General features: G+C 40.9%; 1 protein-coding gene across 13 annotated transcripts in view; it reads left to right on the forward strand.

Annotated features, from left to right (window-relative positions):
• zmynd8 (zinc finger, MYND-type containing 8) overlaps window positions 1-12,171 on the forward strand; it is a 161,471-nt gene that overhangs the window by 63,306 nt on the left and 85,994 nt on the right. For all 13 annotated transcript variants that reach the window (XM_072556359.1, XM_072556366.1, XM_072556362.1 and 10 more), the window contains exon 2: window positions 11,506-11,588. In XM_072556359.1, coding sequence (XP_072412460.1) covers window positions 11,564-11,588 — 25 coding nt within the window. In that variant the 5' untranslated portion in view covers window positions 11,506-11,563. The remainder of the gene's footprint in view (window positions 1-11,505; window positions 11,589-12,171) is intronic.

Raw genomic sequence — 12,171 nt, forward strand, 5'->3', positions numbered from 1 at the left:
TGGCAGTAAGTTGCATGCCACAGAAATCAGTGTGGGGGCCTTAATTTTTTTTAAATTTATAGTAATGACTTGGGTGAAGAGAACAGAGGTCTGGTTGATACTGAAGTTGCTGATGACACAAAGATAGGTAGGATTGGAGGTTGTGAAATGGACATAAGGAGTCTGCAGAGGTGTACAGATGGGTTAAACATTTGAGCAAAGATCTGGCAAATTGGATGTTACATTGTGAGAAAATGTGAAACTGTATATTTTTGGCAGGAAGACTGCAACGAAAACATTATCTAATTAAGTAATTTTTAGAGCACTGAGAGGCAGAGGGATTTGGGTGTTCTGCATGAATTGTTAAAAGTTAGTATGCAAATACAACAAGTAATTTTAACTAGAAAAGCTAATGGAATGTTTTATTCATTTAAGAGGTTTTGAATACAAAAGCAGGAAAGTTATGAATCAGTTACAGTGCTGGTGAGGACACTTTTGGACCTTTTATACAATATTAGTCAGAGAAGGTCTGTTCGACTAATACCTGGAATGGACACGTTGCCATAGAAAAGGGTGGACAGGCTGGGTTTGTACCTGTTCGAATTTTAGAAATGGAACAGGCAATTTGATTGAAGCAACATAGAAGATCCTTTGGGGTATCATTAGAGTGAATGTGAAAAGATAACTTTCTCATTTTGGGAGAATCTAGAACTGGGAGTCACTGCTTAAAAGCTACAGAGTTGCCCATTTAGGCAAAGAAAAGATTTTTTTTTTCTTTCACAGGCGACTTTGAAATTCTGCTTTCACCAGTATTTGAGGAAGAGAGTCATAGAGTAATACAATGAAACAGCATGGAAACAGAACCTTTGGTCCAACTAGTCCATGCTAAGCAAAATACCAAACCAAACTAGTCCCATCTGCCTCTTCCTGGCCTATATCCCTCCAAACCTTTCCTATTCATGTATCCATCCAAATGTCTTTGAAACGTTACAATTGTACCCGCATCCACCAGTTCCTCAGGAAATTCACTCTACACGCATATCACCCTCTTTAAAAAATATTTGCCTCATGCCCTTTTTAAAGTTTCTCTCCACTCACCTTTAAAAATGTGCCCCTAGTTTTGAAATTCCCATCATAGGGAAAAGGCCACTATCTTTGTCTCTGATTTTATACACTTCTGAGGTCACCTGTCAACCTCCTGTGCTCTAGTGAAAAAGGTCTCACCTTCAATGTTTTTAAGGCAGAAGCAGATAGATTCTTAAAAGCAAGTGGGTAAAAGGTGTCAGGTGGAGATGGGAATGTAGAGTAATCAGATCAGTCATGATGTTGTTTAGTGGTGGAATGGGCTTGAGGCAGTCAAGAGCGTTCTCCACCTTCAATTTGGTATGTTGATCTGTTTGTGGGAGCCTGCTGTGGACTACTGTATTTGCTGATGTGACAACAGTCTCTAGACATCACGTGAATGCAGTGAATTGTTGGTGAGTTTCTTTGGGGGAGAGGGGCATCAAGTTACAATCCAAATAAAATTTGTTTGTTATAGAGTCATAGGCATAGAGATGTATAGCAAGGAAATACCCTTCGGTCCAACTTGTCCATGCTGACCAGATATCCCAATCCAATCTAGTCCCACCTGCCAGCACCTGGTCCATATCCCTCCAAACCCTTCCTATTCATATACCAATCCAGATGCCATTTAAATGCTGCAATTGTACTAGCTTCCATACTTCCCCGGCAGCTCATTTCATACACATACACATACTACCCTCTGCTTGAAAAAGTTGCCTCTTAGGTCTCTTTTATAGCTTTGCCCTCTTAGCCTAAACCTATGCCCTCTAGTTCTGGACATCCCCCCCCCAACCCAGGGAAAAGATCTATTTATCCTATCCATGCCCCTCATGACTTTAGAAATCTCTATAAGGTCACCCCTCAGCCCCTGATGCTCCAGGGAAAACATCCCCAGCCTATTCACCTTCACCCTGTAGCTCAAATCCTGCAACCCTGGCAACATCCTTGTAAGTCTTGACTGAACCCTTTCAAGTTTCACAACATCTTTCCAATAGGAAGGAGACCAGAACTGCACACAATATTCCAACAGTGGCCTAACCAATGTCCTGTACAGTCGCAACATGACCTTCCAACTCCTGTACTCAATAATCTGACCAATAAAGGAAAGGATCGGTGTTGGGTCCACTGCTGTTCATCATTTTCATAAACGACTTGGATGAGGGCGTAGAAGGGTGGGTTAGTAAATTTGCAGATGACACTAAGATCAGTGGAGTTGTGGATAGTGATGAAGGATGTTGTAGGTTACAGAGACATAGATAAGCTGCAGAGCTGGGCTGAGAGGTGGCAAATGGGGTTTAATGCGGACAAGTGTGAGGTGATTCACTTTGGTCGGAGTAACCGGAATGCACAGTACTGGGCTAAGTGTAAGATTCTTGGTAATGTAGATGAACGGAGAGATCTTGGTGTCCAGGTACATAGATCCTTGAAAGTTGCCACCTAAGTTGACAGGGTTGTTAAGTGTTTTAGCTTTTACTAATAGAGGGATCGAGTTCCGGAACTGAGGTTATGCTACATCTGTATAGAACTGTGGTGTGGCCGCACTTGGAGTATTGTGTGCAGTTCAGGTCACCACGTTATAAGAAGGATGTAGAAGCTTTGGAAAGGGTGCAGAGGAGATTTACGAGGATTTGCCTGGTATGGAGGGAAGGTCTTATAAGGAAAGGCTGAGGGACTTGAGGCTGTTTTCATTGGAGAGAAGAAGGTTGAGAGGTGACTGGATAGAGACATAAAGGATAATCAGAGGGTTAGATAGGGTGGACGGGAGAGCCTTTTTCCAAGTATGGTGTCGGCGAGCACGAGGGGGCATAGCTTTAAATTGAGGGGTGATAGATATAGGACAGATGTCAGTGGTAGTTTCTTTACTCAGAGAGTAGTAAGGGTATGGAATGCTTTGCCTGCAACGGTAGTAGATGCGCCAACTTGAAGTACATTTAAGTCGTCGTTGGACAAGCATATGGACATACATGGAATAGTGTAGGTTAGATGGGCTTCAAATTGGTATGACTGGTCGGTGCAACATCGAGGGCTGAAGTGCCTGTACTGCGCTGTAATGTTCTAAGTTCTATACCAAACGCCGCTTTCATGATCCTATCTAGCTGTGACTCCACTTTCAAGGAACTATGAACCTGCAGTCCAAGGTCTCTTTGTTCAGCAACACTCCCTAGGATCTTGCCATTAAGTCTATAAGTTCTGCTAAGATTTGCTTTCCCAAAATACAGCACCTCGCATTTATCTGAATTAAACTCCATCTGCCACTCCTCAGCCCATTGGCCCATCTGGTCCAGATCCTGTTGTAATCGGAGGCAACCTTTCTTCGCTGTCCACTACACCTCCAATTTCCAAATCGTTTATGTAAATGATGAAAAGTAGTGGATTAAGTACCGATCCTTGTAGCACTCCACTGGCCATAGGCCTGCAGTCTGAAAAACAATCCTCCATCACTATCCTCTGTCTTCTACCTTTTTAAGCCAGTTCTGCTTCCAAATGGCAAGTTCTCCCTGTATTCCACGAGCTCTCCCTAGCTTGCTAACCAGTCTCCCATGGGGAACTTTGTTAAATGCCGAAGGTCACATCTACCGCTCTGCCCTCATCAGGTAATCCAAGATGAAGGAGGGGAAAAATTCCTGGCTGGAGCAGCTGCACCTTTTTTTTTGAGGTATTTTGTGTTGGAGGTGATTTCCTCGAATCCAGGAGCAGTAATTACTGTTTTATATGCTGATGCACTGTTTTGGATCTTTGGTTATATGATCAACTGGATACTTTATTTTCATTTTGATTTTGTTGACTTATTGTTACAACCTCCTAAAGTTTCGAATTATGGTATCCTTGCCATTGGCTGTTTGAAGCATTTCCAGTAAATCAATCTTTCCGTTCTTGTCAGGGGAAAGCAAATAAAGTGGGTTGGGTTCTTCGGAGAGAACAAAGTGAGTGCTGTTAAAGTCATAAGTATATTGAATTTGATATGCAAATTCTTAAGCTGGTTGCCATCGCGGAATTTTTGGTACAAGCTAATATGTAGGGAAAATGAAAGTGGCTTTTTTATCCAAGTACCTTTTTTTTTGTCATTTTACAGATAGGATAATAGTTTCAAGGTTGATATCTTTCAAATGATCACTAATATAATTGTGAAACCTATCATACAAATTTCATTAGAAGTATGTATTTGATAGTTCAACTAAGTGGAACTTCTGTTTTCTGTTGGTTCTGTAAATATTATTGGGAAAAGAACAAGTGTGGTAATTTCCATTATTCTACTTAAAAAGTCCATCACTGTACTGGGTGTCCATGCTAATGAGAATTTGTAACCAATTTGATCAAGTGAATGAAGTAAATTAGCAATTTTTCTTGTAATTTATATTATTGATCAAAATCAACTAAATTTCTAACCTAAAATTGGAGAATTCCCTTTTAAAATGTAACAGTGATTATACGAAATGTTAGCTTTTGTTGGAATCTGAATGAAAAGAAGCTGATAGTCTCTGTTTGGGGGAGGAGTGAAGAAGCTGCAGTCTCTAATCTTGGTGGGAATATTGTTTATTGGAGTAGGTCAAATGTGAGCAGCTTTACTACAGGCACCAGGTCAAGTGGATTTGGAAAAGGGGCTTAAAATGAAAAGGGTAAACTTCCTGCTTCCTTGTGTACCCTCCTTTTGGTTGTAATTTCAAAAAAAATACAATCACCAATTTTAAATGTTCCACTGAATGTACTAGTTTGATCTCAACTTAAGTATTTACGTTCAATTCCGGATGCCATTCTTTAGTAATGATGTGAAGGATTGGAAGGTGTTAAAAGTTTGAGATTGGTTCCGGGAATAAGAGATTTCAGTTATGAGGAGTGATATGAGAAGCACATGTGAAGGGCTCGAGGGGGTTGATATGTAGATTTGCAAAGCAAAATGATATGGCAGCGTTGCAGGGATTATATCCACAGTCAGACAGGAAAGGGCAAAGTGGTCAAATACAGAAAATAGCAACCATTTTCCCCTTTTTGATTCTATTTGCTAAAAGAAAACAAAATTAATGTCTCTACTGCATGTAGTATTGAGAAAAAAGGAAATGAATTGATAGCATGAATAGAGGTTAATGGGTATAATCTTAAAGCAACTATTGAGACATGGTTATGAAAAATCAAATCTGGGAATTACATATACATGCATGTCATTTTGAAAAGTCATATATTCAAGCTGGAAAGGGTGATAGCATGGCTTTCTAAGTATGAGACTGAATAATTATGACAGCAGAACTGATTTTGGATCATAAATTGTAAAACACATGTGGATTGAGGTAAAAAAAAGAACAAGACACTGGTGGGAGTAGTCCAGTTGCTCCACAACCATAGCTACACTTATAGAAAAGAAAATAATTGGTAGCAGTGAGGAAGAATTAATTGTATACTAATGACTGTTTCTGAGAACCAAGTTATGGGATCTAGCCAAGGATCAGGCCATTTTGGATCTAGTAATAAGTAATGAGGTAACTTTTATTAAATCATGATAGAGTGAAAGTACCCTTGAGGAAATGGTGATCAAAACACAGTACAGTTTAGCATTCCCTTTTGAGAGTGAGAAACTTGGGTCATGGCGCCATAAAGGTGTACCGCACAGAAAAAGGCTCAGCCCATTGAGTCTGCACTGTCAAAAAGATCCACTTAACTATTCTAATCCCATTTTCCAGCATGTTGCCAAAGCCTTGCATGCCTTGGCACCACAAATGTACATCTAAAAACTTCTTCAATATTACAATGGATTTTGCTTCTTTCACTCTTACAGCAGTCAGTTCTAGATTCCTACCTGCCTCTGGATGAAAAACCTTTTCCTTGCATCTATTCTAAACCACCTGTGCCTTGCTTCAAATCTATGCCCCTGGTCTTTGATTCCTCCATCATAAGAAAACTTTTCTTCCTGTCCACCTGTCAATGCCTGTCATAATTTTATACATCTCAATCATGTCTCCCCCCCCCCCCCCCCCCCCCCCCCCCGCCCCCTTTCTCCTTTAAGGAAAGCAACTTTAGTCTGTCTAATCTCTTTTCATATCTGAAACTTTCCAGTCCAGCCAACATCCTAGTAAATCTCTTCTCCACCCTCTCCATTGCAATCACACTCTCCTATAATGTGGAATCCAGAAATGCACAGTACTTTAACTGTGGTTTAGTGAACATTTTATACAGTTATAGCATAGTTTCACTTTTCTTTAACACTTCTCCTATGTCACCTTAACCACTTTATCTACTTGCCCTACTATCTTTAGGGACCAGGTTACATGCACACCAATGTACCTCTGATCATCTTTGCTTTCCAGGCTCTTACTATTCATCATGTATTGTCTTGTTTGTCCTGCCCAAGTGCATCGTCTCCCACTCATCTAGTTTGAATTCCATTTGCTAATAAACAGCCTATCTGACCAGCCCGTATACATTCTTCTGTAATCTAAGGCTATCTTCCTTGCAATTTACATCCTCCGCCCCAACCCCCACCCCACCACCAATCTCTGTATCATCTGCAAATTTATTAATCAACTCTTCTACATTCCGATCTAAATTGAATTTACGTACCACAAACATCAAGGGCCCCAACACTGATCCCGACAGAACTCCACTGGACACAGGCTTTTGGACACAATAACACCTCTCAACAACCACCGTCTTCTTTCTATTCAGCCGATTATAAATCCAAGTAGCCAAATTTCCTTGGATCCTGTTGGCTGTTAACTTCATAATCAGTCTTCCATGTGAGACCTTGTCAAAAGCCTTGCTGAAGCCTAAATAGATTATGTCAAACACATTGCTTTCATCTGCACATCTGATGACCTCTTTGACAAATTCAGTCAAGTTGGTCAAACGTAACGTGCCCTTAACAAATCATGCTCACTGTTCTTGATTTATCCTTCCTATTGAAGTGCAGATTAATTCTGTCCCTCTGAATTACTTCTAATTGTTTCCCCACCATGAGGTTAGTGTAGTATTCTGGTTTATTATTTGATTCTTTCTTGAATAATGGTGCCACATTGGCACCTCTCCTGTGGCCAGAGAGGAATTCAAAATTATTTCCAGCTGCCCTGCTATTTGCTATCTTGTCCCACTCCACAACCTGGGGTGCATTTCATCGGGCCCTGGAGATTTATCTACTTTTAAGACTGCCAGGTCACTCAGAACCTCCTCTCTGTCTTAAGTGTAAATAATCAAGGAGACTTCTTTTTAAAAAAGGAATGGATGGCAAGAACTTCTTGAAATATATATAAAAAGGAACAGAGAAGCCAAAGTGAATGTAAGCCATTTAAAGAACGAGGCAGATGAAATGATAATAGGGAACCAGGAAATAGAACAGGATTTGAATAATTACTTGTGTATCAGTCTTCACAAGAGAAAATCCAAGTAGTATTCCCACAATACTAAATAATCAATGGTCAGAAGATGAAGTGAAATAAACCCAATAATAACTATTGCTATGGTTACAATAATAGGAAAATTAATAGGGCTAGACTGACCAATCATCTGGCTCTGATTTATATCCCAGGATATTAAAGGAAGTAGCTACACAGATAGTGGATACACAGGTAATGATCTTCCAAAAGTTCTCTGATTCTGGAAAAATCCCAAAGGATTAGAAAACTGTTGACTAACAACATTCTTACTCAAAAAGGGGAAAGAGATAAAAATGACTGCAAATAGTAGAATAGTTATGAAGAAGTATATACAGCTGAGAACAGAAGTGAGTCAAACAGTCAGGGCAGGCAGGGACAAAGTAGGACTAATAAATTAAACTGCATTTATTTCAATGCAAGGGGCCTAACAGGGAAGGCAGATGAACTCAGGGCATGGTTAGGAACATGGGACTGGGATATCATAGCAATTACAGAAACATGGCTCAGGGATGGGCAGGACTGGCAGCTTAATGTTCCAGGATACAAATGCTACAGGAAGGATAGAAAGGGAGGCAAAAGAGGAGGGGGAGTAGCCTTTTTTTTGATAAGGGATAGCATTACAGCTGTGCTGAGGGAGGATATTCCCAGAAACACATCCAGGGAAGTTATTTGGGTGGAACTGAGAAATAAGAAAGGGATGATCACCTTATTGGGATTGTATTATAGACCCCCCCCCCCCCCCCCAATAGTCGGAGGGAAATTGAGAAACAAACTTGTAAGGAGCTATCTGTAAGAATAATAGGGTAGTTATGGTAGGGGATTTTAACTTTCCAAACATCGACTGAGACTGCCATAGTGTTAAAGGTTTAGATGGAGAGGAATTTCTTCAGTGTGTACAAGACGACAATTTTCTGATTCAGTATGTGGATATACCTACTGGAAAAGGTGCAAAATTTGACCTACTCTTGGGAAATAAAGCAGGGCAGGTGACTAAGGTGTCAGTGGGGGAGCACTTTGGGGCCAGTGACCATAATTCTGTTCGTTTTAAAATAGTGATGAAAAAGAATAGACGAGATCTAAAAGTTGAAGTTCTAAATTGGAGAGAGACCAATTTTGATGGCATTAGGCAAGAACTTTCGAAAGCTGATTGGAGGCAGATGTTTGCAGGTAAAGGGACGGCTGGAAAATGGGAAGCCTTCAGAAATGAGCTAAGAATCCAGAGAAAGTATATTCCTGTCAGGGTGAAAGGGAAGGCAGGTAGGTATAGGGAATGTTGGATGACTAAAGAAATTGAGGGTTTGGTTAAGAAAAAGAAGGAAGCATATGTCTGGTATAGACAGGATAGATCGAGTGAATCCTTAGAGTATAAATAAAGTACGAGTATGCTTAAGAGAGAAATCAGGAGGGCAAAACGGGGACATAGCTTTGGCAAATAGAATTATGGAGAATCCAAAGGGGTTTTACAAATATAAGGACAAAAGGGTAACTAGGGAGAGAATAGGGCCCCTCAAAGATCAGTATGGCGGCCTTTGTGTGGAGCCACAGAAAATGGGGGAGATACTAAATGAATATTTTGCATCGGTAATTAAGGTAAAAAAGATATGGAAGATATAGACTGTAGGGAAATAGATGGTGACATCTTGCAAAATGTCCAGATTACAGAGGAGAAAGTACTGGATGTCTTGAAATGCCTAAAAGTGGATAAATCCCCAGGACCTGATCAGGTGTCCCCGAGAACTCTGTGGGAAGCTAGAGAAGTTATTGCTGCGCCTCTTGCTGAGATATTTGTATCATCGATAGTCACAGGTTAGGTGCCGGGAGATTGGAGGTTGGCTAACGTGGTGCCACTGTTTACGAAGGGTGGTAAAGACAAGCCAGGGAACTATAGACTGGTGAGCCTGACCTCGGTGGTGGGCAAGTTTTTGGAGGGAATCCTGAGGATCAGGATGTACATGTGTTTGGAAAGGCAAGGACTGATTTGGGATAGTCAACATGGCTTTGTGGGTGGGAAATCCTGTCTCACAAACTTGATTGAGTTTTTTGAAGAAGAAGTAACAAAGAAGATTCAAGGGCAGAGCAGTAGATGTGATCTATATGGACTTCAGTAAGACGTTCAACAAGGTTCCCCATGGGAGACTGATTAGCAAGGTTAGATCTCATGGAATACAGGGAGAACTAGCCATTTAGATACAGAACTGGCTCAAAGGTAGAAGACAGAGGGTGGTGGTGGAGGGTTGTTTTTCAGACTGGAGGCCTGTGACCAGTGGAGTGCCACAAGGATCGGTGCTGGGCCCTCTACTTTTTGACATTTACATAAATGATTTGGATGCGAGCATAAGAGGGACAGTTAGTAAGTTTGCAGATGACGCCAAAATTGGAGGTGTAGTCGACAGCGAAGAGGGTTACCTCCGATTACAACAGGATCTGGATCAGATGGGCCAGTGGGCTGAGGAGTGGCAGATGGAGTTTAATTCTGATAAATGCGAGGTGCTACATTTTGGGAAAGCAAATCTTAGCAGGACGTATACACTTAATGGTAAGGTCCTAGGGAGTGTTGCTGAACAAAGAGACCTTGGAGTGCAGGTTCATAGTTCCTTGAAAGTGGAGTCGCAAGTAGATAGGATAGTGAAGAAGGCGTTTGGTATGCTTTCCTTTATTAGTCAGAGTATTGAGTACAGGTGTGGGGAGGTCATGTTGCGGCTGTACAGGACATTGGTTACGCCACTGTTGGAATATTGCTTGCAATTCTGGTCTCCTTCCTATCGGAAAGATGTTGTGAAACTTGAAAGGGTTCAGAAAAGATTTACAAGGATGTTGCCAGGGTTGGAGGATCTGAGCTACAGGGAGACGCTGAACAGGCTGGATCTGTTTTCCCTGGAGCATCGGAGGCTGAGGGGTGACCTTCTAGAGCTTTACAGAATTGAGGGGCATGGATAGGTTAAATAGGCAAAGTCTTTTCCCTGGGGTCGAGTCGTCCAGATCTAGAGGGCATAGGTTTAGGGTGAGAAGGGAAAGATATAAAAGAGACCCAAGGGGCAACTTTTTCATGCAGAAGGTGGTACGTGTATGGAATGAGCTGCCAGAGGATGTGGTGGAGGCTGGTACAATTGCAACATTTAAGAGGCATCTGGATGGGTATATGAATGGGAAGGGTTTGGAGGGATATGGGCCGGGTGCTGGCAGGTGGGACTAGATTGGATTGGGATATCTGGTCGGCGTGGACAGGTTGGACGGAAGGGTCTGTTTCCATGCTGTACATCTCTATGACTCGAAGTGTAATTGGACTTAAAATGTTTCATTCTTTCTCTATTTTACTGATGCTGTCAGACCTGCTGAGTTTCTCTAACTTTTTCTGTTTTTTTTTGCAGATGCTATAAATGTGAATTATATTGCTCTGGTTTAACTGTAGGCAATTAAGCATTTAACAGTTGCCTTTGGGAAAATATTATCATAAAGGATGTAACAGCAGAGTATTTAGACATGTAAAATATTATCAAACAATGTCCGTATGATTTCATGAAGGAGAAATCCTGCTTGACAAATGTATTGGTATTCTTTGAGGAGGTACCAAGCAGGATAGATAAAGGGGAAGCAATGAATGTAAGATATGTGGATTCCCGAATAGTGTTTAAGTTATTGTACAAAAGGTTGCTTAATGAGGAAAGTGCCCATGGATGATGAGCCGTAATCATGTTGAATGGTGGAGCAGGCTTGAAGGATTGAATGCCTATTCTTGCTACTATTTTATATGTTTCTATGGTGTTGACAGTAGCATTTTTGCATGGAGTAAAGAATTAGCTATGCAGCCCTTTGCAGAAGTAACCCAGACCCACCTGCATATATTTTAAAATCCAAATTCCAAACATGATTTTATAATTTATACACTTTTTCATCACAGAAGGAAGTGGTTAGTATCTTGAATATACTGTATGTGAGTTGGAGGCAGATTCAATTATGGCATTCAAAAAGGAATTAGATCAAAACTCAGGAAATTTACAGGATGGGGGAAGTGACAAGTTCCACAGAGTTAAGTGACTTTCTGATTTTAATGTTTCTGCAATATTCATTACCAGGTGGTTTGTTTATTTCTTTATTTGTGTAGTTTGGCTGAGGACCCGCCTAAACAGGAGCAGGAAGAAGAGGAGGAAGAGGAAGAGGACATGGAGATATCAACCAGATCAAGAGGTGGGTAAAAGAAAATCTTTCTTTGTTGTGCACATCTTCTATCTACAGTGACATACAACTTATCTGAAGATGATGAGTTGACTCCATACAATTGAAGTTATCGATTTATTTAAAATTATTGCCCATGGATTATATATGTGACTGTTGCTTCGTGTATATTGTAGTTTTAGAATTTTCCTCTTTCCTAGTTCCTTCATGGCCTTGCTCCTCCCTAGCTGGTTATTCACTAGTAATTTTCACTCCAGAGATGATGGGGATCTGCAACTCACTGATGAAGTGGCTAGAGAGAGAAATGACCATCATTTTTAAAATGTACTTTGATTTGCATTTGAAGTGCCATTACCTAATGGGCTGTGGACCATGAGCTGTAAGGTGAGATCAGGCTACTTGTCAGCCAGCACAGACACGATAAGCTGAATGACTTCCTTCCAGCCTGTAAATACCTACTTTTCAGTTTTTTTAAAAACCTCCTGAAATCTTCGTACTGTTTCCATTTCATGCCTGCATGGTTTTAAATTTTTACTAATCCACCATTCACAGTCTTCCTGCAATTGTCTTAAGCCCAAGTCCTAGGACTCTGTCT

The sequence above is a fragment of the Chiloscyllium punctatum genome, chromosome 37 (genome assembly GCF_047496795.1).
Source record: "Chiloscyllium punctatum isolate Juve2018m chromosome 37, sChiPun1.3, whole genome shotgun sequence".
Classification (NCBI taxonomy): Eukaryota; Metazoa; Chordata; class Chondrichthyes; order Orectolobiformes; family Hemiscylliidae; genus Chiloscyllium; species Chiloscyllium punctatum.